The sequence below is a fragment of the Aotus nancymaae genome, unplaced genomic scaffold (assembly GCF_030222135.1).
Source record: "Aotus nancymaae isolate 86718 unplaced genomic scaffold, 86718_ANA_hifiasm-v0.15.2.pri h1tg000011l, whole genome shotgun sequence".
In the NCBI taxonomy this organism is placed as follows: Eukaryota; Metazoa; Chordata; class Mammalia; order Primates; family Aotidae; genus Aotus; species Aotus nancymaae.
The window spans coordinates 56,843,738-56,869,972 of NW_026988422.1; the positions used below are offsets into that span (position 1 = coordinate 56,843,738).

Below are 26,235 nucleotides of genomic sequence, written 5' to 3' on the forward strand. Positions count from 1 at the left end.
TGTGGGTTCTCTTGTCATACCTCCATGGAAACTGCTTATCATGTGGTTACCAGTTTTTCCTTTGGTCAAATCCGGTGACCTTTTTGAACCTAATTTTTCTGGACGTTATTGCCATTTGACTTATTTCTATTCTTTTCTTTCTTTTTTTTTTTTAAGGTAATCACTTATTTAATTAGATTATTAGGACATTTAAAATACCAATTTGTGAGGACAAAATTCCATTTGTCAGGGCAAACACAGATCGCAGGTAGCCCTGGAGCTGAGGAATAGCTTTGATTTTTGGTAAAATTTGTGAGTCCACAGCTTTCTGATCAATCTTGCGCTGCTCTGTAATCTGGTATTTCTCTTTTTCTGTGTCAAAGATCTCACCTTCCTGGTATCTGGGCTTCTGCAGCTGCTGCTTCTTGAAGTAAGCATCAGTAAGATGTTTTGGGATTTTTACATTGCTGATATCAATTTTGGTTGAGGTGGCAATGACAAATTTCTGGTGCGTTCTTTGCAGAGGAACTCGATTGAGGACCAGAGGTCCAGTCACAAGTAACAAGCCACTAGCCAGCTGCTTCAGGAAAACCACCCTCTTGCCCCTGTGGCATCCAGTGAGGATGATCAGAATGGTCCCGGGGGTAATGCTGGCTTGCAGTTTTCTCACGTGCTGACTAAAGGGTTTTTTGCCGTGGCTCAACAGCTTTCAAGGCACATCTTCAGTAGGATAATACCTAGGCATTTTGCGAAGTTTAACCACCCGGATACTGCCGTTTTTGTCACCACCAACTGGTTTTGTAACAGTTGCAAGAAACTTCTCCTTCTTTTTCTTTTCAACCTTGGATTTAACCGCTGAGTACTTCCTCTTGTACATGGCCTTTCTGGACTACATGGCAGATCGGGAATACCTGCCAATTCCTCTGACAAGAACAGGATTGCGGCTGCAATGGGGCTTCCCCTTCTTGACTTTTTAGCCTTGAGGTTACCCTTTTTCACTTTGCTACCAGCATCGGCCTTCTTGGCTTCAGGTTTCTTCTCTTTAGTATCTGGCTTCTCAACTTTTTCACCCGCCATCTTGCAAGATGGGAAAGAGACCTCCATTTGACTTATTTCTTGCCTTCTGCTTGACATTGATTCTGGCTTTTGCTTTTCTTCCTGCTTCCTGCTTTGGTCCTCTTTGCAGTTTCCTAAAGCTAACTAGGTGTAAGTCTCAGATGATGAACTTTTTTGTCTCTCCTGTTACTTCTTGGGAAATTATATTTAATCTAATGGTTTAAATTTTCATCCTTAAACATAACTTCTAATGCAATATTTTTAGCCCAAAGGGCCCATGGTTGGTTTGTTTTCCCCTTTGCATATCACTTCTACTCAAATACCTACTAGCACATAAATCGAAGGAATTATCTTTTGTACCATTTCATTGTCATCAGTAGGACTGCTTCACTGGGGTCCTTTAATTTTTTTAGAGATAAGAGTCTTGCTTTGTCACCCAGGTGTGAGCCACCATGCCAGGCCACCTCTTTTCTTCTGGTATTATTTGCCTTCTCTCTGAATGTCTCCCTTTAGTAGTTCTTTAAAGCAAGTCAGCTGGCCTCAATTTCTCTTAATTTTTCTTCATCTTAGAATGTTTTAATTTTACCTTTATTACTTAAGAATATTGTTACTGGGCATAAAATTGTCTTGATTGTTCCTTTTTTTCAGCATTTAAAAGATGCTGTTCTTTCTTTTAGCCTCTGTGGTTTCTGATAAAAATCATAGTCATTCCAATTACTGTTCTTCTATAAATAATACATTGTTTTGTTCGGGTCACTTTCAAAATTTTCTTTTCAGTAGTTTAATTATGGGACTGTGTGAGGATTTTTTTGTTATTCTATTTGGAGTTCACTGAGCTTTTTGAATCTCTAGGTTTATGTCTTTTACCAAATTTGGAAACTTTTCAACCATTATTTCTTCAAAATTCTTCTGTATCACATTCTTTACTCTCTTCTTTTTTTTTGAGGTGGAGTCTTGCTCTGTCACCCAGGCTGGAGTACAGTGGCACAATCTTGGTTCACTGCAACCTCTGCCTCCCTGGTTCAAGTGATTTTTCTGCCTCAGCCTCCCAGCATGCTCGAATTGTAGGTGCCTGTCACTCTGCCTGGCTATTTTTTTTTTTTAATTTTTAGTAGAGACAGGGTTTTACCATATTGACCAGGCTGGTCTCAAACTCCTGGCCTTAAATGATCCGCCTGCCTGGGGCTCCCAAAGTGCCGGTGGGATTACAGGTGTGAACCACCATGGTGTCTGGCTTTTTTTTTGAGACTGAGTCTCACTTTGTCACCCAGGCTGGAGTGCATTGGCATGATCTCGACTCACTGCAGCCTCAGCCTCCAAAATACCTGGGATTACAGGCATGCGACACCACCCCTAGCTAATTTTTGTATTTTTAGTAGAGACAGGGTTTCACCATGTTGGCCAGGCTGGTCTCCAACTCCTGGCTTCAAGTGATCTGCCTGCCTCAGCCTCCCAAAGTTCTGGGATTACAGACATGAGCCACCGTGCCTGACTCTTTACTCTCTTCTGGGAGTGATGACACAAATAACTTTTTATTGTTCCACAGGTCTCTGAGGCTCTGTTTATTTTCTGATTTGTTTTCACTGTTATTCTGGTTAGATAATTTCTATTGATCTGTCTTCAAGTTTTCTGCCATTTGCTTTCTGTTACTAAACCTATTCAGTGAAATGTTTTTGGTTATTTTATTTTTAGTTCTAAAATTCCCCATTTAGCCCTTCTTTACGTTTTTTCTTCTGAGACTTTAAAAAATTTCCTTTCATTTTAACAGTTTTTGCCTGCCCTTCTTGCTTCAAGGATGTTGATTTTTTTTTTTATTGGCCAATTGATCTGATTGGATTAGGTCCAGCCAGCCTTGTGTGAGTTATGGTTACATTATCAGTTCATTTTTCAAAGCCTTTGCAGTGTTGCTTAGATCTGCCCCATGTAAATGCCACCCAGTCACCAGTCTGAGACTGGTATAGTGGTATTCTATTTGTAATTTGGTCATCAGGGTCCGCGTGTGCTGTTGAGGATCATATACATACTTGCTCACCTGGGGAATGGACCCACAAGTTTGTAAACAGCTTTAAGAGATTACTTTCATGAGTTTCTCTCATTCTGTGATCTCCCTGTGGTTTCTTGGGCTTCCCTTTTTCATTCTTCCAGCCAGAAAGTGGACTTTATTTTCCTAAAGTCAGGCCCAAAATGTGGGAGGAGAGAGAGAAAGCAAGAGCTGTTTGCCCCACTCTTTCAGGACTGACATCCTTCCAGAGAGGAAGGATTCCCTCCCTCTGAACTTTAGACTTCTGCCACCCACATTGCCATCCATCACCACACGATTCTGTGAAGACTCCGCATAAGAGAATGGAGAAAAGGGGAAAAGAAGAAAAACTGGATTTTTACACTCTCTGGGTGTTAGGAGACCTCTTTCCAGATCCTCAAGCCAGAGCTAGAGGTTTTGTGGAGCTCCCATTGTCTTGCTAATACCCACATAGGTTGTGTGGAATACAGGTGGAGGGAAAAAATGGTCAGCTAACTGCTAGTACTTCTAATTTTCCAGCCCACCTTCTTCTCTTTACTTTCCATTGCTTGCAACCAGCTACTGTCTGCTTTCTGCCCAGGTTTTGCAACTGTGTTCAGTGGGACAGAGAGTGGAATGTGCTTATTCATCTTATCTGGAACCTTTCTTAATATATTTTTTGTCAGTTTTGTCCATGTTTTATCCATCCTTTATTTTATTTTATTTTATTTTATTTTATTTTATTTTATTTTATTTTATTTTATTTTATTTTATTTTATTTTGAGAGAGAGTCTCTGTTTGTCTCCCAGGCTGGAGTGCTGGAGTGCAGTGGCATGATCTTGGCTCACTGTAACCTCCGCCTTCTGGGTTCAAGTGATTCTCCTGCTTCAGCTTCCCGAGTATCTGGGATTACAGGGATGTGCCACCACGCCTGGCTAATTTTTGCATTTTTAGTAGAGACGGGGTTTTGCCACGTTGCCCAGGCTGGTCTTGAACTTCTGACTTGAGGTCATCCACTGCCTTCGGCCTCCTAAAGTGCTGGGACTACAGGCCTGAGCCACCATGTCCGGCCCCATCCTTCATTTTAGACAGTCTGAGAGATTTGTATTCAGCCAGATTTCCACATTTACTTGTTTATTTGTGTTGTGAGGTTTTTTTTTTTTTTTTTTTTTTTTTTGAGACGGAGTTTCGCTCTTGATAGCCAGGCTGGAGCGCAATGGCGCGATCTCGGCTCACCGCAATCTCTGCCTCCTGGGTTCAGGCAATTCTCCTGCCTCAGCCTCCTGAGTAGCTGGGATTACAGGCACGCGCCACCGTGCCCAGCTAATTTTTTGTATTAGTAGAGACGGGGTTTCACCATGTTGACCAGGATGGTCTCGATCTCTTGACCTCGTGATCCACCCGCCTCGGCCTCCCAAAGTGCTGGGATTACAGGCTTGAGCCACCGCGCCCGGCCTCTGTTGTGATGTTTTTAAATGTTCAAATCTTAGCATGCACAAACAATTCTATAGAAAAAAGTTGTTTATACCTGACTCCCAGTATAAGTAAAGGAGCTTTTGAGTCAGAGATTGAGTAACTTGCCTGAGGATTTCTCGTATCAGTAGTTGGTTATGCAATGTCCGTGACAAGCCCTAGAAGCTAAAAGACCAAACCTTAAAATGTTAGCAACAGAAAAGGCAGTTAATTATTATATATAAGTTGTCATAAAAGGAACTATAACTTGCTAAAGTCAGATGATTTCTGGCCTTGGCACTTCAGGATTTAGAGAAGATACTGTTGTGTACTAAAGCAGGGCTCTTTTCTTTCACATCCTTTGCACAGGAAAGCTGAACTAGGGATTTTTGCAAGATGAGAAAGGCCTGTTTAAATGTGTGTGTATATTTTCTTTACAGTAATAAAATAAATGCATATGAAAATAACAAATTAACATATTCAGGCACCACCACACCCAGCTGATTTTTGTATTTTAGTAGAGACCAGGTTTCACCATGTTGGCCAGGATGGTCTTGATCTCCTGACCTTGTGATCCACCTACCTTGGCCTCCCAAAGTGCTGGGTTTACAGGCGTGAGCCACCGCACCTGGCCTTTTGGTTTACTTTGATATGTATTAATAGTAACAAAGACTGATAGATGAGAAGCTAGACAGAAATTTTATAAACCAAGTACTGCAAAATATGAATGGTAGACTCTAGGTGATATATGGGTGTACATTGTAAAAATTACTAAATTTTGCTGTGTATTTGAAAATTTTTGTAATAAAATGCTGGAAAATTTTTGTGGAAGCATACCAAAAACAACTACATTGTATTTGGATAGTCAGCTTAATTTAGAATATTCAAATGTCCAAGGAGTACCAATGTCTTAAGCCATTCTGTTGGCCTTTCCCAAATTGTACTATTTTATGAAGTTGTTTTAAAGAGAGATGCGGTCCCAGCATGGTGGTACACATCTGTCATCTCAGCTCTTAGGGAGCCTGAGGCCTGTGGATCACTTGAGGTCAGCAGTTCAAGACCAGCCTGGGCAACATGGCAAGACCCCATCTCTACTAAAAATACAAAAAATTAGCTGGGCATGATGGTGCGTGCCTGTATTCCCAGCTACTCTGGAGGCTGAGGCAGGAGAATCACTTGAACCCAGGAGGCAGAGATTGCAGTGAGCCAAGATTGATTGCACCACTGCACTCCAGCCTGGGTGACAGAGTGAGACTCCATCTCAAAAAAAAAAAAAGGTTGTGGGACCTGTTAGTTAATTATATTGAAATGCTTTCTTTTCTAGGTCATCCATGCCTGGCTTATTATATCATCTCTATTGCTGCTGTTCTTTTTTTCATTCATTTACTTGGGGTAAGTCGTGAAATTTTTGGTCTTTTAAAATCAACTGCCTTTGTGCTCCATAGCTATCACTTAAAGCCATGTACTTTATTGATGAATTACTCTTAAGTTGTTTCCAAGTATAGGTCATACTTGGTATATAAAAGTATGTATATAAAAATCAGTATTACTAATTGAGACATGCTTCTCTTCCTTGTTTATAATAAGTAGAAGTGAAAGAACTCAAGACTACAGTTAATTCTAAGCCTTTTTGAAGATTATATATTCTTCTAGTAGAAGTCTGTGAATCAAAATTTTAAGAAAGGGCACAGTGGCTCATGCCTGTAATCCCAGCACTTTGGGAGGCTGAGGCGGGCGGATCACGAGGTGAAGAGATTGAGACCATCCTGGCCAACATGGTGAAACCTCATCTCTATATTTAAAAAAAAAAAAAAAAAAAGTATAAAAACAAGAATTAATTGATTTTCATACATCTGTATTGTTTTTTATCAGCGACGCTTTTTTCTTTCAAATGAAATTTTCACATATAATATAGAAAAAAGTGGATCTGGGCCGGGTGCAATGGCTCACACCTATAATCCCAGCACTTTGGGAGGCCAAGGCTGGTGGATCACACACGAGGTCAGAAGTTCAAGATCAGGCTGGCCAAGGCAAAGATGGTGAAACCCGTCTCTACTAAAAATTAGTCAGGCACCGTGGCAGGTGCTTGTAATCCCAGCTACTCAGGAGGCTGAGACAGGAGGATTGCTTGAACCCGGGTGGCAGAGGTTTCAGTGAGCCAAGATCGCACCACTGCACTGCAGCCTGGGCGATAGAGTGAGACTCCGTCTCAAAGAAAAAAAAAGAAAAAGGTGGATCTGGTCTGTCAAAGAGAATAGAATAGTGAAGCTCAGAGAAGCTCAGACTGAGAAAAGCATGGCCTTTTTCTCAGCTCAAGTGGCAGAATACAGTTTGTAAACGATTGCACTAGCTCTTAAATTTGAAGAGACTGTAAAACTAATAAATTGGAGAGTTATTTCTTTGGTAGAGGATAAAGGGAAATAACCACAGACAAAAGAAGCAAATGTGAGAATCTATGAAATGGATGATATTCTAGAAAATTACCCAAACTGACTCCTGAAGAGAGAGAAAATCTAAACAGAGGAAAAAAGAAATACAGAAAGTTACTGAAGTACTTTCTACCCCACCTGCACAAATAACAATAGTACTGGGCCCCAATGGATTCATAGGGAAATTCTGTTAAACCTCCTTTAAGGAATGGTAACGCTAATACTATTTTAAGTGTTCCAGAACATAGATAAAGTAAAAAAGGCTTCCAGATTAATTTTATGAAGCCAGCATAACATTGATAACTAAAGCCCTGCGAGTTATCAAGAAAAAGAAAACTGTTGGTCAGTTATATTTATTGATCTCAAAAGAAGAACAAAATATTAAGAGAATTCAGCAATAGATTAAAAGAGTAATAATACATTTGACCAAGTGGAGTTTGTTTGCAGAATGGAAGACTGGTTCATTATAAGTCACCATATTACTAGATCATCATCTCTGTACATGCTAAAGGCATTTGATAAGATTCCACACCTGTTCTTGATCAGATTCCTTAATAAAACAAATAGATGGGGCTGTGTGTGGTGGCTTAAGCTTATAATCTCAATACTTGGGGAGGCCAAGGTGGGAGGATTGATTGAGGTTGGCAGTTCGATACCAACCTGCACAACATAACAAGGCTCTGCCTCTACAAGACATAGATTACCCAGTCGTGGTGTGTGCTTCTAGTCCTAGCTGCATGGAAGACTAAGGTGGGAGGATGGCTCGAGCCCAGGAATTCAAGGCTGCAATGAGCTATGATTGCGCCACTGCACTCCAGCCTGAGTGATGGAGCGAGACCCATTCTCTAAAAATAAAGAAATAAATAAATCTCTTAACATGATAAAATATATGAATCTTATTCTAAAAGCCAATGTCATCCTCATAGGGAAGCTAGAAGCTTGCCTATTAAGGTCAGGAATGAGATGAAGATTTTCTTTCTTTCTTTCTTTCTTTTTCCTGAGACTGAATCTCTCTCTGTCATCCAGGCTGGAGTGCAGTGACATGATCTCAGCTCACAGTACCCTCCACCTCCCAGGTTCAAGCAGTTCTCCCACCTCAGCCTCCCAAGTAGCTGGGAGTATAGGCACCTACCACCACACCTGGCTAATTTTTTTATTTTTAGTAGAGCAGGGTTTTACCATGTTGGCCAGGCTGGTCTTGAAATTCTGACCTCAGGTGATCCACCCACTTCAGCCTCTCAAAGTGTTGGGATTACAGGCATGAGCCACTGTGCTCGGCCGAGATGGAGGTTTTCTTTATCACCAGTTATCCAGCATTGCTCTGGAGGGACTAGCAAACACAATTAAACAAGAGAAAGAAATAAGAACTATGTAATTTGGAAAAGAAGGTTAAATTATCAATATTTGGAGATAAAATGATTGTTTACTTTGTTTTAGAACTAACTGAAAACCAGTTCGAATTACTAAGTAAGTTTAGTAAGGCAATTGAATACAAAATTAAACACAAATCCCTAGGCCGGGCGTGGTGGCTCATGCCTGTAATCTGAGCACTTTGGGAGGCCAGGGCGGGTGGATCACCCGAGGTGAGAAGTTCGAGACCAGCCTGGCCAACACATTGAAACCCCATCTCTACTAAAAATACAAAAAAATAGCTGGGTGTGGTGGCAGCTGCCTGTAGTCCCAGCTACTCAGGAGGCTGAGGCAGGAGAATCACTTGAACCTGGGAGGCAGAGGTTGCAGTGAGCCAAGATCACACCATTGCACTCCAGTGTGTGCAACAATTGCAAAACTTCGCCTCAAAAAAAAAAAAAAAAAAAAAAAAACACAAATCAATAACCTTCGCATAAACAACTAGTTAGGAAACATAATGAAAGGACAAATTCCATTTATGATAGCAGCAAAAAAGTTAAATATCTATGAGTAAACAAGAATTGTGCAAGCCCTGGACACTAGTGAGCCTGAGATGCCGGCTAAGGCCCTGGCCCCAGCTCCCCTTTAGCTGAGCAGTGTGGAGAACATCTTGCACAGGCTGCAGACTGCCTTCCAAGAAGCCCTTGACCTTTACTGTGTGTTGGTCTCTGGTGACTGGGTGGGCACTGAGCAGTAGCAGGTGGCAGACTGAGCTGGTCTCTACCTTCCTTTGGATCCATAGGCAGTTGGAGGCCAAGAACTGGGTGGATGTGACTGAATGTGGCTCCAGGCCCTCTCCAGCTCAGGTTCACCCTCCTGACATACATTGTACTCAGAGCTTCTGGTGCAGGCTGTGCAGGGGAAGGCGCGGGTGCTGAGGGCCAGCAGTCCCTGTTCCACTACAGCACTGCTGCTTCTGAAAAATTGGTATTTTAAGTGAATAAACTGACAGCGTAGAGGAGTAAAAAAGAAAATTTGCAAGATCTATTACTGAGAAATTTTAAGGCAGGGTGTAGTAGCTCACAATTGTAATCCCACCAATTTGGGAGGCTCCGGTGGGAGGCTCCTTGAGCCCAGGGGTTCTAAATGAGCCTGGGCAACATGGTGAACCTCCATCTCTACAAAAAATACAAAACTTAGCCAGGCGTGGTGGGGCATACCTGTAGTCCTAACTGCTTGGGAGGCTGAGGCAGGAGGATCGCTTGAACCAAGGACTTTGAGGCTGCAGTGATGTATGATTGTGCCACCGGGTGACAGTGAGAACTTCTCTCTATTTAAAGAATAAAGAATTAAAATACGCTATCATTTGTGTCAAGTAGAAAAGTGTATGTATGATATGTATAGAGTCTCTGGAGGGATGTACATGAAATTAATAATAGTGCTTTCCAGCCGGCCATGGCTCATACTTGTAATCTCAACATTTTTGGAGGTGGAGACGGGAGGATCGCTTGAGCCTAGGAGTTCAAAGCCAGCCTGGGCAACATAGCAAGACCCCATCTCAAAAAAAAAAAGTACTGCTTTCTGCTAGAGAGGGGAACTGTGAGACACAGTGGGAGAAAACCTACTTTTCACAGTATCTGTTGTGAATTTTATATCTTATTCATGTGCTACCTAGCCAAAGATTAATAAATAGGTTGTTTATTGTTTCTTTTTAAGTTTGAGGATACCTGAAATGCTTAATATAAATAAATATCTACATTGTCCAGAAATTTCAACATTTACTCTATTTTGGAATTTCAAAGTGAGAGAGGAATCGTCTTTTTGGTTAGTACCTGAAACTCAAAAGTTTGTGCCTAAAAGTGTGCTTTATTTCTCCTCAGTTACCTCAGGCATCTTTTATAATTGCAGTCTCTTTGTTGTTAGATGGTGGATTTTTCCTCCCCAAAATTCAAATGCATTTTCTTCATTATAAAAATGCTAAACATTCATTGTTTTTTTTAAAAAGACATAGGAGAAAAATGACCAGATTCCTACCACCTAAAGATAAGTCCTGTCATCATCAGTTTCTCATCTGCTCTTCTCTCACAGTTTTATGTAAATGGGATCATAAACAGGATCCTTTATTTTTTCAAGCAACAGTATATTATGTCTATACTCCATGTTTATATGTGTGTGTTAAAAACGTTTGTGTATCTGTATATATGTGTGTGTGTGCATATATATGTGTGTGTATATATATATGCACACACATATATATACATATATGATGATTTCTCTCCTGCTTTGAAGGAGAAAGAAAGCACACCTTTATTTAAGCATAAGCTTTGAGTTTCAGTTACTAACCAGAAAGATGATTTATCTCCTACTTTGAAATGCCAAAATGCCATATATGGCATTTACATATATGTAAATGTATGTATTTTTAAAAAATTATATATAAAAATTATATTAAAATTATATATATGCAGTTTTTTTTGTTTGTTTGTTTTTGTTTTTTTTGAGACGGAGTTTCGCTCTTGTTACCCAGGCTGGAGTGCAATGGCGCAATCTTGGCTCACCGCAACCTCTGCCTCCTGGGTTCAGGCAATTCTCCTGCCTCAGCCTCCTGAGTAGCTGGGATTACAGGCACGCGCCATCATGCCCAGCTAATTTTTTGTATTTTTAGTAGAGACGGGGTTTCACTATGTTGACCAGGATGGTCTCGATCGCTTAACCTCGTGATCCACCTGCCTCGGCCTCCCAAAGTGCTGGGATTACAGGCGTGAGCCACTGCGCCCGGCATATATGCAGTTTTAAAAAATATTAGAGTTAGGATCTTGCTCTGTTGCCCAAGCTGGAGTGCAGTAGTGTGAGCATGATTCACACAACCTCCCACTTCGAGGCTTAGACTATCTTCCTGCCCAGCCTCTTGAGTAGCTGGGACTACAGGCATGTACCATCACCTCCAGCTAATTTAAAAAATTTTTTGTAGTGATAGAGTCTCACTGTGTTGCACAGGCTGGTCTGGAATTCCTGGCCTCAAGTGATCCTCCCACCTCCCACCTCGGCTTCCCAAAGTGCTAGGATTACAGGCGTGAGCCACTGTGCCTAGCCTGCATATATCTACTTTTAATGACCGCTAAATCTCATTGTATGGAAATTTATGTCCTAGCTATAAAATGTATTGGCAGATGTTTAATTTTTTTCTAATTTCAGATATCTTAAACTAATATTTCCCGAAGTATGGCGTTTTAGGTATTATATGATCTTTTTTTCTGTTTGTACTTATTTTTATAGTTATGGCCTGTGAAACTGGTTTCCCATTTATATGAATGACATAGAGCTTTCTGTTTTAAAAAAAAAAGTTCAGCTTGGGAAAAAGTGAATTGTTCAACTTGAGGGAAAAAAGTGAATTAATTGGCCAGGTACTATGGCTCATTCTTGTAATCCCAGCACTTTGGGAAGCTGAGGTGGGCAGATTGCTTGAACCCAGGAATTTGAGACCAACCTGGGGAACATGGTGAAACCCTATCTCTACAAAAAAAAAAAAAAAAAAAATTAGCCAGGCATGGTGACACACATCTGTTGTCCCGGCTACATAGGAGGCCAAGCTGGGAGGACCACCTGAGCTTCAGAGGTCAAGATGCAGTGAGCTGTGATTGCAACACTGTACTCCAGCCTGGGTGACAGAATGAGACCCTAGCTCAAAAAAATAATAATTTAAAGGAAAGTATTAAATAAATAATAGCACAGTTGATACAGGTCATGTTAATATTATAAAGGTAGGATATGAATATCTAATGTTTGGGAGCCATCACATTATTCTAAACAATGTTTTGATGAAAATTATTGTACATAAATCTTTTAAAATCTGTTTAACTTTTTTTCAGGGAAGTGTTTAAAACCTATAACGTTGCTGTGGACTACATTACTGTTGCACTCCTGATCTGGAATTTTGGTGTGGTGGGAATGATTGCCATTCACTGGAAAGGTCCACTTCGACTCCAGCAGGCATATCTCATTATGATTAGTGCCCTCATGGCCCTGGTGTTTATCAAGTACCTCCCTGAATGGACTGCATGGCTCATCTTGGCTGTGATTTCAGTATATGGTAAAACCCAAGACTGATAATTTCTCACAGAAATGCCTCATTGGAGTGTTTTCTTTCCTCATCTATCTTGATTTAGAGAAAATGGTAAAATTCCATAGCTCTTCAGTAAATCATTAATTAGCTATAGTAACTTTTTCTTTTGAAGATTTCAGCTGGGCATGGTAATTCATGCCTTTAATCCCAGCACTTTGGGAGGCTGAGGCGGACAGATCACCTAAGTTCAGGGTTCACGACCAGCCCGGGCAACATGGCAAAACCTCGTATCTACAGAAAATACAGAAATTAGCTGGTTATGGTGGTGCATACCTGTAGTCCCAGCTACTTAGGAAGGTGGGAGGAACAATTGAGCCTAGGAGGTAGAGGCTACAGTGAGCTGTGATTGCATCACTACATTCCAGCCTGGGTGACAAAACAAGAATCTATCTCAAAAAATTTTGTTTTTTCAGAAATTTTGAGGTTTTATTCTTTAAAAATGTTTTATTACTGCCACTAGTTTAACTCAGTGTTGGGTTAGTGGAAGGAGCCACAAACAACTGGTGAGAAGACTTAGATTCAAATTCCATCTCTACCACTGACAGTCTTTATGACCTTAGGAAAGTGACTTGAGCTCTTTGAGCTTCAGCTTTCTCATTTATAAATTGGGAACAGTGCATCTCCCACTGTTGTAAAAGTTCAGTGAATTGAATATATGTTAAAAAACACAAGCAGGTTTGGGTGTGGTGGCTCATGCCTGTAATCCTAGCACTCTGGGAGGCTGAGGCGAGTGGATCACTTGAGGTCAGGAGTTCAAGACCAGCCTGGCCAACATGATGAAACCTGTCTCTACTAAAAATACAAAAATTAGCTGGGTGTGGTGGAGTGTGCCTGTAATCCCAGCTACTTGAGGGGCTGAGGCAGGAGAATTGCTTGAACCCAGGTGGTAGAGATTGTGATAAATTGAGATGGCGCCACTGCACTCCAGCCTGGGTGACAGAGTAAGACTCTGTCTCAAAAAAAAAAAAAAAGCACAAGCAGAGTGAAGTGGTAGACACACAAAATGCTCAATTCATTTTTTAAGAGTTTTTTTTTCTTTTATGTCTTATTGTATAAGCTTTTCTCTTTTTTTTTTTGAGACAAGATCTTTCTGTGTCACCCAGGCTGGAGTGCAGTGGCACGATCATAGCTCACTGCAACCTTGAACTCCCGGACTCATGCAATACTCCCACTTCAGCCTCTCTCAAGTAACTAGGACTACAAGTGTGCACCACCACGTCTGGCTAACTGTTTTATTTTTTGTAGAGACAAGGTCTTGCTATATTGCCTAGGCTGGTCTTGAACTCATGGGCTCAAGCAGTCCTCCTGCCTTCGCCTCTCAAGGTATTGAGATTATAGATATGAGCCACTGCATCTGTCCTCATTTCACTTTTAAAATAAAAATTAGATCACCTCCTTTATATAAGGTAATGTATGGAATTATTATTTTAAACATAAAACTGATTTGGACAGTGTGAGATTCAAATTCTGTAACCACCAGTGTGACATGGGTCCTGAACAGTCAGAACGTATTCCAGCCATTAACCCAGGTATCTTTTAGGTACCTACTCTGTGGCTATTGTCCTGTATGAAAGCCAAAAAGAGATCCATTTTCAGAGACTGATATGTGACCTCTTTTATATTATAAGGCCATGGTCATACTCTTTTTGTTTTTGTTTTTTTACTTCCAGAGACAGGATCTCTCTCTCTCTCTGTCACCCACACTGGAGTACGGTGACATGATCATGGCTTATTGCAGCCTCAAACTCCTGTCCTGGGCTCAAACAATCTTCCCACCTCCGCCTCCAAAGTAGATAGGACTACAGGCATGCACTACCATGCCTAATTTAAAAAAAAAAAAAAGATTTTTTTTTTTTTTTTTTTACAAAGATGAGATCTCATTGTGTTTCCCAAATTGGTCTGGAATTCCTGGCCTCAAGAGATCTTCCCACTTCAGCCTTCGAAAGTGGTGGGATTACAGGTGTGAGCCACCATGCCTGGCCATATACTTTTATCACGATTACATACTTATTAAAATGTTTGGTGGCCTCTAATTGGAAAGATCATCCTCATTTGATTGACAAAGTCTATGGAAATGGGATTGAACTCGTTCTGTTCTTGTATTTGAGTAATCAGTTGTGGAACTATAGAAGTCATGTACTCTCTATCTGATTTCCTTATTACCTTATGTTGTATAGTACTTGATGGTTTACAAAGTAACCATCTATTGCTTCGCTGTGATTAAGAATGCCAGGTCTGGAGACAGAATGCCTGGGTTCAGATTCTGCTCATCCCTTTTTTTTTGTTTTTTGAAATGGAGTCTCGCTCTGTCACCTAGGCTAGAGTGCAGTGGCATGATATCCGCTCACTCCAATCTCTACCTTCCGGGGTCAAGCAATTCTCCTGCCTCAGCCTCCCAAGTAGCTGGGACTACAGGTGTGCAGCACCATGCCCAGCTAATTTTTGTATTTTTAGTAGAGATGGGGTTTTACCATGTTTGCCAGTCTGGTCTTGAACTTGACCTCAAATGATCCACCCACCTCAGCCTCCCAAAGTGCTGGGATTACAGGCGTGAGCCACTGCTCCCAGCCTACTCATCACTTACTAGCTATTTGACCACAGACAAGTTGCTCAACCCCTAAGTCTCTTGTTTTGAAGATTAAATGATACATCTAATACAATAATACATTTAGAACAATGTCTATCAGTAAATTTTTTCTGTTTTAAGAAACAGAGTCTCACTCTGTCTCCCAGGCTGGAATAAAGTGGCGTGATCATAGCTCACTGTAGCTTCAAAAACCTGGGCTCAAGCAGTCCTTCTATCTCAGCCTCTCGAGTAGAGAGGACTGCAGGCACAGGTTAGTGTTGACCTCCTGGCCTCAGGAAGCCTCCCAAAGTGCTGAGATTACAGGTGTGAAGCACTGTACCCAGCCCAGTGTTATATTTTTAAATAATCCTGTGAAGTATCAAGATAGTTATTACCCCTATTTAACTGCTAAGAACTTGAAGTTTACAGATGTAAATTATTTGCCCAAACTTAAACTCTGATGAATCCCTAGTCCAATATTCTTTTCACTACATTACAATATTTTTTATTGTCAACCTTCCATTCTGTCTGCACATGGTATAAATATCTCTACAGAACTTTAAGTTCCTTTTAAATGAGATTGTTGTTGTACCCAATGTTTAGAGTAGTGATTCTCAGCTCCATTTTTACAAGGTTTCAAGGTTTAATTTGTCATGAAAGTTCTGAAATTTTCAAAGCAAAAGCAATTTTAATTTAATTGCTCTAAAAAATAAGCAGATTTATCATTTAGCAATTCTTAAAGGGAGAGCATATCATAAAACTGAAATAGTTACAGGATGTGGCAGAGTCAAACAAGCTGAAAATCTCATTACTTCATAGCAGGGCAGACTTAAACAAATTGAAGTAGAAGTGTTGAGAGTAGAGATTTCTTTGTGTATGTTTTATTACTGTACTATATTATAAATATAGTTTTATATGTATAAAGTACAAAGAGACGTGACCACTTCAAGGCATGAATTTTTTTTTTTTTTGAGACGGAGTTTCGCTCTTGTTACCCAGGCTAGAGTGCAACGGCGTGATCTCAGCTCACCGCAACTTCCGCCTCCTGGGTTGAGGCAATTCTCCTGCCTCGGCCTCCTGAGTAGCTGGGATTACAGGCACGTACCACCGTGCCCAGCTAATTTTTTGTATTTTTAGTAGAGATGGGGTTTCACCATGTTGACCAGGATGGTCTCGATCTCTTGACCTTGTGATCCACCCGCCTCAGCCTCCCAAAGTGCTGGGATTACAGGCGTGAGCCACTGCGCCCGGCCTTTTTTTTTTTTTTGAGACAGAGTCTTACTCTGTTACCTAGGCTGGAGTGCAGTGGTGCCATCTCGGCTTACAGCAACCTCTACCTCCAGGGCTCAAGCAGTCTCCCACCTCAGCTTCCTGAGTAGCTGGGACTATGGGCACCTGCCACCATGAGCTGCTATTTTTTTTGCATTTTTGGTAGAGACAGTATTTCACTATCTTGGCCAGGCCGGTCTTGAACTCCTGAGCGCAAGCGATTTCCTGCTTCAGCCTCCCAAAGTGCTAGAATTACAAATATGAACCACTATGCATCTGGCAAAAGATGAAGTTTTCAAATTTAAATGCACCTAAGTGACAAGAGTATCAACACAAGCTATCAATTCTTCCTTTACAAATTTAGCTGTACCTGTTTTATATATATTTATATATATATGTGTGTGTGTGTGTGTGTGTGTGTGTATATATAACAGGTTCAGCTAAAGTAGGTATATTTAGCTGTACATATGTATATATGTATATGTTTTATATATGTATATATTTTTACCTGTTTTATATTTTTAAGTGTTTAAAATTATATTTTTATATGCTGAATTTTCATGACAGAAAATGAAAGAAAAATTGCCGTTGATGGAAAGAAATGATGATATAAACAGAAATAGTTTAGGTATATTGCTTCCTCTCTGATTTACTATTTTTGTAAAATAAGCTACTTTTCAGCACCACATATGTTCTGAGACCTGAATATTTGTGAAGTTCTTTTGTTTGACCAGAGAGTAAAGAAATAATAAACTTTATCTTGCAAGGACTGTTTTGTTTTATTTAAATTTATTGCCCTCTTGGTGCCTCAAAAAAAAAAAAAAAGGGATGCGTTTCTTCTATTCTCTTCATATTTTGAAAAGTTCAGTCAAATTCCTTTTATTAAATTCCTCTTGAAGTAATCTTTTTATTTATAGTTCATATCTGTGACTAGTTTAGAAGTGACTTCTTTCTGTTTCTGCTCACTGTATGTTGACAACTGCTCTAAAATAGTCTATCTCATCTCTGCAGCTTTCCTTTATACTGGGAAGACTTATTTGTAGAACCTAGTAATGATACACTGCACACTAAGCAAATAGCAGTCAAACCCAAAATGAAATTTTTACAGCTGTTCTGTGTGGTTTTATTTTGTTTAGGTGGTACCCCTCACCCCCACCAGTTCACCTGCCATTATTTCTTATCAATTCAGCGTCTTTTTGTGTAAAAAGAGACAACATTAAATGTTTTCCTTCATTAATTCCTAACACCCATTTACAAGTTGAGCCCATACATTTTATCAGATGTCTTTTCTCTTTTTCTTTTTCTAGATTTAGTGGCTGTTTTGTGTCCAAAAGGTCCACTTCGTATGCTGGTTGAAACAGCTCAGGAGAGAAATGAAACGCTTTTTCCGGCTCTCATTTACTCCTGTAAGTATTTGAGAATGATGTTGAATTAGTAATCAGTGTAGAATTTATAGGAACTGAAGCACATGTAACTGTGGTCATTTTCATGGTACTTATTCTCATCTTAAGTACACAGCATTCATGGAACTCCTCCAGATCTGTTTCATTGCAAACGATTGTCTTCTACCTGATGTTGATTCAAGAAAGTTTTCAATATGAATAGAAAGAAAGGAAATATTTAGATATTGGGGAACCAGCATTCCCATTTAAAAACTTGTTAGTCAGGTGCTATCGATTAGGGCAAGCTCAAGAATTCCTTCAAGTGACTGGTTTAGATGTCTGATGTTCAGAGATCCCTGAAGAACTGAGATTGTTGAGCAGAAACGTAATGTGAGCAGAGCTGTGCCTTTGTAAGCTGGCAGCACTGTGTAAGATGAATTGGTGGGGTGGACTCTGAGATCATGAGAGGCATACTAAGCATAACTAAGATGATATTGCCATGATATAGGTGGAAAGTAATGAGCGTTTGAATTATAGTAGTGGCAGTAGCAATCAAGGGAAAGAGTTAATGGAGGTTTCAGAGGTTGAATCAATAGTTCTAGCAACTGAGGAGAGAAGTTTTAAGCTTGAAGGAAAGCGGGGAAGAAAAAATGTTTTCCTGTGTTTTCTTATTGTTGTTTTTGAGACAGCGTCTCACTCCCTCCCAGGCTGGAGTGCAGTGGTATGATCACAGCTCACTGCAGCCTCAACCTCCCAGGCTCAGGTGATCCACTCACCTCAGCCTCCCGAGTAGCTGTGACTACAGGCACGTGCCACCATGCCTGGCTGATTTTTTTGTATTTTATGTAGAGACAGGGTTTTGCCATGTTTCCCAGGCTGGTCTTGAACTCCTGGGCTTAAGCAATCTTCCCACCTTAACTTCCCAAAGTGCTGGGGTTACAGGTATGAGCCACTGCACCTGACCACATTTTCTTGTGTGAGGGATCTGATTAGTTTTACATCTTTTTGTGGTTCATATCTAATTTAATTGACAATATGTGTGGGTCACTGAGGTAGGCATTTCTAGCAGAAGTTTAGAAATGAAGTACTAGAACTTGGGAAAAAGTTGATATTCAAGATATAGACTTGAAGATCAGCAGAGAGGTGGTAGTTTACGCTCTGTGAGCTGGCAAGCAATTCAAATAAAAGCAGAAGAGAAGAGGAAGATAAGGGTCACTTTGTCAACTGCTGTGTTTAGAGAATGAGACAATGAAGAGAAGATACTAAAGGAAGTAGAAGAAAATATAAGAAAATTGGGAAAGCCAGTATTTTTCACTTACAATATCATGACTTTTTTAATGTCAGCACATGAAATGGCTGCATAGTGTTCTCCTGCATAGATATTCAGTGGTGGGTATCCTCATTGATAGACATTTAGATCATTTCCATTTGTTTTCTATCACAGCACTTACAGAGAACATCCATGAACTTACGAATGTTATTATAAGATGCATTCTTAGAGTAGAATTGCTAAGTCAGAGGACGTATGTATTTAAATTTTGACAGTTTGCCAAATTACTTATGTCAGTTTACATTCTCTTCAGTAATATGGAAGTACCAATTTCCGGCTGGGCACAGTGGCTTACACCTGTAATCCCAGCACTTTGGGAGTCTGAGGTGGGTTGGATCATGAGGTCAGGAGTTTGAGACCAGCCTGGCCAAGATGGTGAAACCCCCTCTACTAAAAATACAAAAATTAGCCAGGTATGGTGATGGGTGCCTGTAATCCCAGCTACTTGGGAGCCTGAGGCAGGAGAATGACTTGAACCCAGGAGGTGGAGGTTGCAGTGAGCCGAGATTGTGCCACTGCACTCTAGCCTGGGTGACAGACCAAGACTCCATCTCAAAAAAAACAACAAACAATTTCCTTATACCTTTGTTAATACTTGCTTGCTGTGTCTGTGCATACTGTGTGTGTGTTTGAGAGAGAGAGAGAGAGAGATCTAATAGACAAAAAAATTACATTTTTTTTTGAGATGGAGTCTCGCTCTGTCACTCGTATAGTGACCCAATCTCAACTCACTGCAACCTCCATTTCCCAGGTTCAAGCGATTCTCTTGCCTCAGCTTCCTGAGAGCTGGTATTACAGGCGTGTACCACCACGCCTGGCTAATTTTTGTCTTTTTAGTAGAGACACTGTTTCACCATGGTAGCCAGGCTGGTCTCAAGTGGTCTAACTGCCTCGGCCTCCCAAAGTGTTGGGATTACAGGTGTGAGCCACCGCCACCAGCCCTGTAAAATTAATCTTATACAAGTAATATCCTTGAAAAAAGATAAAAATTACAGATAAAAATAAATTTTGTGGTAACTGTCATCCTTAATCTTAATGCCTTATCAGGTATTTACCCCTGATACCAGTTTGTTGTATATTCTTATAGATTTTTTTTTGCCTATTTTTCTGTTGAGTTATTGGAAAACCAATTTCAAGAAGGAGAGAGGCCAGGCGTGGTGGCTCATGCCTGTAATCCCAGCACTTTGGGAGACCTGGGTGGGCAGATCATTTGAGTTCAGGAGTTTGAGACCAGCCTGGCCAACATGGCGAAATGCTGTCTCTACTAAAAATGTAAAAATTAGCTGGGTGTGGTGGCGCACATTTGTAATCCCAGTTACTTGGGAAGCTGAGGCGGGAGGATCACTTGAACCCAGGAGGTGGAGGTTGCAGTGAGCCATGATCACACCACTGCACTCCAGCCTGGGTGACAGAGCAAGACTCCAACTCAAAAAAAAAAAAAAAAGAATATAAAATATTATAAAGAAGTCAAAGGGTAATGAGGACTAAGTAAACCATACAGGATTTGCTACCTAAGATGTCATTAGTGACATTGAAGAGAGCAAGTTCAGTAGAGAAATAGGACCAGAAGCAATATTCCAAAGGGAAGGTGCATGTGTCTGTGTTTTGCCAGTGCTGGCAGTGGAAGTGATGGTGTGGGCAGAGAATGGTTGGTGAAGAAGGAGAGGTATAGTAAATGTCATGCACTACATCAAAGATTTCTGTCTCACAGGCAGAGCAGGTAGTGACCTGACAGTGGAACAGGTTTCAGGAAAGGTATATTTGTTTTGGTAGAGACGGGGTTTCACCATATTGGTCAGGCTGGTCTCAAACTCTTGACCTCGTGATTGGCCCGCCTAGGCCTCCCAAAATGCTGAGATTACAGGCATGAGCCACTGTGCCTGGCCTGATGAGCATATATTTTTTGAAAAGCTCTCAAGTCTATTTAATGACCACAGAACATAAGACATTCTGAGATATTTTAAAAACAATTCAACATATGTGGGAAAATAGGAGTATAAACCTTTACCTCCTATGTAGATCAGGTAAGGTGAAGAATGCATCTGTTCTTTTGCAATACTAAATGTCTTCTGAGGATTTTATAAATCACTGAATTTGAGAGGTTTCGTTTTGCTTTTTTTGAGACGGAGTTTCACTCTTGTTGCCCAGACTGGAGTGCAGTGGCACGATCTCAGCTCACTGCAACCTCTGCTTTCTGGGTTCAAGTGATTCTCCTGCCTCAGCCTCCCAAATAGCTGAGATTACAGATGCCTGCCACCATGCCTGGCAGGTTTTTTTTTTTTTTTGTATTTGTAGTAGAGACGGAGTTTCACCACATTGGCCAGGCTGGTCTTGAACTCCTCACCTCAAGTAATCGGACTGCCTCAGCCACCCAACATGCTGGGATTATAGGCATGAGCCACTGCTCACAGACTTTGTTTTGTTTTTTTAACAGAATGTAAGAAAACAGCAATACCAGTCAGTACTTTTTCCCTGAAGTGGGTATAAACATGAATATGAAAAGTTTTAAATCAGTCATCCTGGCTATTTGTTTTCTAAAAATCAATAAATATAATTATTTTATGGATTTTAATACTGTTTCCCAGTTAAGGGTATTCAGTTTGCAAAATACTAACAGGAAATATATGAGCATTTTTGGTTTTTTACTTCTGTCGTTTGACAGAAAAAATATACACCTATTCTTTGAACTAATTTATTCTTCCCTTCTAGTCATTAGTAAAGGTGGTTCACTCTGGGAGCTTAACTAGAAGGGAAAATAACAATTCTTTGAGATCATTTTTTTTTTTTTTTGAGATGGAGTTTCACTCTTGTTACCCAGGCTGGAGTGCAATGGTGCAATCTCGGCTCACTGCAACCTCTGCCTCCTGGGTTCAAGCAATTCTCCTGCCTCAGCCTCCTGAGTAACTGGGATTACAGGCGTGTGCCACCATGTCCAGCTAATTTTTGTATTTTTGTAGAAATGGGGTTTCACCATGTTGACCAGGATGGTCTTGATCTCTTGACCTCATGATCCACCTGCCTCAGCCTCCCAAAGTGCTGCGATTATAGGCGTGAGCCACTGCGCCCAGCCCAGACAGATTATTTTACCTAAAGTTTTTTCTTTGATTTTGTCTCAGTTAAAGGTTGTATTAATTTTTAAATCTGCAATATTTTCCATTCAGGTATGCCTGTAATCCCAGGACTTTGGGAGATAGAGGCAGGAGGATTGCTTGAGCCCAGCAGTTCAAGATCAGCCTAGGCTACATTAAAAAAAAAAAAAAAAAAAATTATTTTTTTGAGACAGAATTTTGTTCTTATTGCCCAAGCTGGAGGGCAATGGCACAATCTTGGCTCACTGCAACCTCTGCCTCCCAGGTTTAAGCTATTCTCCTGCCTCAGCCTCTTGAGTAGCTGGGATTGCAGGCACCTGCCACTATACCCAGCTAATTTTTGTATTTTTAGTGGAGACAGGGTTTTGCCATGTTGGTCAGGCTGGTCTTGAATTCCCAACCTCAGGTGATCCACCTGCCTTGGCCTCCCAAAGTGCTGGGATTACAGGCATGAGCCACCGTGCCCAGCCTCATTTTTTTTTTCCTTAAAAAAAAAATCTGCTTATTTTTCTACTGATATAAGGTGTTTGGTGTTAAAGTGAAAGAAAAGTGATTTTTAAAAATATTATATTAGGGGCTGGGCGCTGAGGCTGACACCTGTATTCCCAGCACTTTAGGAGGCTGAGGCGGGTGGATCACAAGGTCAGGAGATTGTGACCATCCTGGCTAACACAGTGAAACCCTGTGTCTACTAAAAATACAAAAAATTAGCTGGGTGTGGTGGTATGCACCTGTAGTCTCAGCTACTCGGGAGGCTGAGGCAGGAGAATCGCTTGAACCCAGGAGGCAGAGGTTGCAGTGAGCCATCATTGCACTCCAGCCTGGTTGACAGAGTGACACTCGATCTCAAAAAAAAGATTAGTACTATTTATTCAACAAATATACTATTTATGATAATTACCATGGGGTCAGCAAACTACTGCTTGAAGCCAAACGTGGCCCATGGCCTGTTTTTGTACAGCTTATAAGCTAAGAATGCTTTCTACATTTTTAAAAGGTTGTTTTTTAAAAAAAAAAGAAAAACAAGAATTTGTGACACACAAAACCTGAATTGTTTACTGCCTGGCCATTTACAGAAAATGTTGATTTTCATGATACTATTAAATGCTAAAACAAAAGGGCTTACAGCTATATTTTTTCATACTTGCATAAAGAAAGAAAAATAAATCGCTGCTGCCTTCATTTCCAAAAGGCTATAGAAATTCATAAACATGCTGGGTGCAGTGGCTCATGCCTGTAATCCTAGCACTTTGGGAGGCCAAGGTGGGAGGATTGCTTGAGCCCAGGAGTTTGAGTCCAGCTTGGGCAACATAGTGAGACCCTGTTTTTACAAAAAATAAAAATACAAATCCATAAACCTCATACCTGATGGTTGCCCTTCAGTTTTTCTTCTTTAGATCTGGATTTAGTTAAAGTGTTTTCCCTGTCTTGTTTCTATTAACTTTTGATCATTTGGAGGGTTATTCTATAATAAAACTTGGTTGACCTCAGAAATAACAAGGCGGTGGTTCAGCTTCTTTGCTTGTGTATTTCTTTCATAAGTTCTTCAAGAAGCTTGAGTATTAGAAACATGGATAAAATTACAGTGATAAAAGGCCAGAGGGACATAAATGCCGAGTATCTTGTTTAAAATTACTATCTTTCATAAGTTCTTCAAGAAGCTTGAGTATTAGAAACATGGATAAAATTACAGTGATAAAAGGCCAGAGGGACATAAATGCCGAGTATCTTGTTTAAAATTACTATAACCAGATTTGACTCAGATTGCTGCTGGCATTTGGTTCCCACTATAGCCCCATATGATATGTGTTTGCTTATATGTACTTTATTATTGTGTTATTGCTGATATATCTTCAGGATAAGTTCCAAAATGTATTATTGCCAGATTAAAGGGTTATTGCCCATGTAGTTTTATTAGATGGTACCAAGTTTCCCTCCAATGGGGATTATACCATTTTTCAGTCCTGCCTGAAATATGTAAGAGAGAAGCACCATTTTAAAGTTTTCACATGGTCTCTGAGCTAAAATGTGGTAGAGATGCACACGTGTGTATCTAGATCTAGATTGATATATTAATATACATGTATCTTTGTAGAAGGGATACAGAGGAGGCCACTTGACTATTCCTGTTAATGTTTACTGCTTTTAACTTTTTTTCTTACTCCATGTTTAAAACACGGCTTAGCATTATTGAACATTCTAAAAGTGAGACATCGTATGAAGGAAATTTATTCCGTGTATCTTTTGAATTATAATTTCCATCTGAGGCTTTTGTGAGCTTCAGTTTATCCTGGAGTTTAGAACATTCAACTAGTCCCGCTGTTGTTTCAGTGGAATCTTGCTGGGCTGAGCAGTTTTCCTTCTGGTTACTTTTCAGGGACTAAAAATGATGATGAACAGTTTTGTGATAGCAAATGCAGTTTGAGCACTACAGTAAACATTCAGTTTCAGAACTTTTTCTTTTATCTGCTAAAACCAAAGAGAACCTTTTATTATTTTTACTTCTTTTTTTGGCGGAGGGGACATCTGTATTTATTTGAGGCACCAAAGCAGTAGGACTCCAATGTGGGGGTGGGCTGGGGCAGGGCTGGCTGGATTTGGGGCAGGGGCCTAGACCTGGAAGCAGCGGAAACTCCACCCCCAAAAGGCTGCCCTTGAAGGGTGTGAGACTGTTCCAGGGCAGGGGGTAAGGGACTGGGGCTCTGCAGGCTGCTGGCACCCCTCCCTCCCCAAACACAGGCCCCAGAAACTGCCACATGCTCACACCTGCACAGCACACCCACGTACCCCCATGGGCACACATCCCTACTGGCACAGCCTCCCTGGGGGCCCTCTCAGTGTGTCCACGGGACTTGGTCCTGGTACTGGACCCTAAGACTCCAGGGGACCGTCATCCTTTCCACAGTCCCCCAAGGAAGGTCACATCATCGACCCCAGAAGTGAGGGCAAGTGGCCCCACCTGGGGCAGAGGCAGAGGCAGAGGCAGGGCTGGGGCAGGTGGAGGTGCAGGAGGTGGGCCTGACCTGGGACCAAGGGCACGAATCAGGCACGTGAGGAGTCAGGGGCTCTCATACCCTTGTGGGATCCAGAAAGGGCTGGGCTTTGCTTCCTGAGCTAGGGGGCCTGGGACAGGGTCTGGGCGGTCAGGGGCCGAAACGCAGCAGGGCAGGCAACAGGCTCAGCAGCAGTCTGGCACCCAGCAGGGTGGCGCTGGCCGGCAACCTGCCGTCGGCTGTGCTGAAATTGCACAGGAAACCCTGGCAGCAGCGAATGGAAGCTATACCAGTATTGATGTTTCCTGGGAGGGGACAGGCCAGGGAACAGGACTTGCTCAGGGTGTGGCCAAATGTGACGATCTTTCTGATGCAAGCGGACGCAGTCACCGTCAGGCAGTAGTTGTCCTGGTCGGAGCAGATGGTGGGCTTCAGGCAGTACAGATTGCTTTTCTGGTTTAGGCAGGAGAAGCACATCAGCGAGCTGGCTTGCTCAACACCCAGAAGGGCAGCCAGCAGCACCAGCAAGGTCTTCATTCTGGAGAGGATGGCAGTCCTGCCTAGGGGTCCCAAGCTAGAGCAGCCCATCCTGCTCACCGGTGGACGCAGGCACCTGCAGCCTCGCTGAGCTCCCGGAGCCTCGCGCACTCTGAACGGGGCTGGACCTGCGACTCCCTGTCATTTTTACTTCTGATTGTTAAGCAGTCTTAAGGCAGCATTAGGAAGATTGGCAATTTGTGTGGAGAAATGATGGTCTGCTGCTGTCTGTGCATACATTTTCCTTTGTGTGTCCAGTGCTTACCTGGAATTTTGTCTTTCTCAACAGCAACGATGGTGTGGTTGGTGAATATGGCCGAAGGAGACCCGGAAGCTCAAAGGAGGGTATCCAAAAACTCCAAGTATAATGCAGAAAGTAGGTAACTTTTATTTGATAATATCTTGGTTTTTCAGGGTCACTGTCACCTTATAAGCTAACAGTGTAGCAATGATTTTATCATCTCTCTTTGGTCATAGATTCCCTTAAGAATCTCTTGAAAACTATGGTAATGCCCAGTAAATACACAGATAAATATTTAAGTTCAGATACTCGAAACCCAACAATACAGTCAAGGCACCCTACGTTAAGACATCTCCCATTAAATACAGAATACCAGTATTGAAAGGTTCAATTTGAGGTTATGATTTTGTTTTTGTTTGTTTATTTTTTAAAGATCATGA

At 41.2% G+C, this 26,235-nt stretch overlaps 2 protein-coding genes and 1 pseudogene across 4 annotated transcripts in view; 1 reads left to right on the forward strand and 2 right to left on the reverse strand.

Moving 5' to 3' along the window:
• The window catches only part of PSEN1 (presenilin 1), an 89,724-nt gene that overhangs the window by 49,587 nt on the left and 13,902 nt on the right, over positions 1-26,235 (forward strand). For all 3 annotated transcript variants that reach the window (XM_012438206.2, XM_012438205.3, XM_012438207.3), the window contains exons 6-9: positions 5,811-5,878; positions 12,135-12,355; positions 17,531-17,629; positions 25,844-25,930. In XM_012438206.2, coding sequence (XP_012293629.1) covers positions 5,811-5,878; positions 12,135-12,355; positions 17,531-17,629; positions 25,844-25,930 — 475 coding nt within the window. The remainder of the gene's footprint in view (positions 1-5,810; positions 5,879-12,134; positions 12,356-17,530; positions 17,630-25,843; positions 25,931-26,235) is intronic.
• On the reverse strand, positions 190-1,056 carry LOC105707275 (large ribosomal subunit protein eL6-like; annotated as a pseudogene).
• LOC105707276 (lymphocyte antigen 6E-like) lies at positions 24,543-25,668 on the reverse strand. Its single transcript, XM_064375019.1, has one exon. It carries the CDS (start codon positions 25,603-25,605, stop codon positions 25,168-25,170), a length of 438 nt encoding a protein of 145 aa, XP_064231089.1. The 5' UTR covers positions 25,606-25,668; the 3' UTR covers positions 24,543-25,167.

Excerpts from the sequence above, each read along its gene's own strand:
- LOC105707276 (XM_064375019.1), bottom strand. The coding sequence starts at position 25,605 with ATGGGCTGCTCTAGCTTGGGACCCCTAGGCAGGACTGCCATCCTCTCC.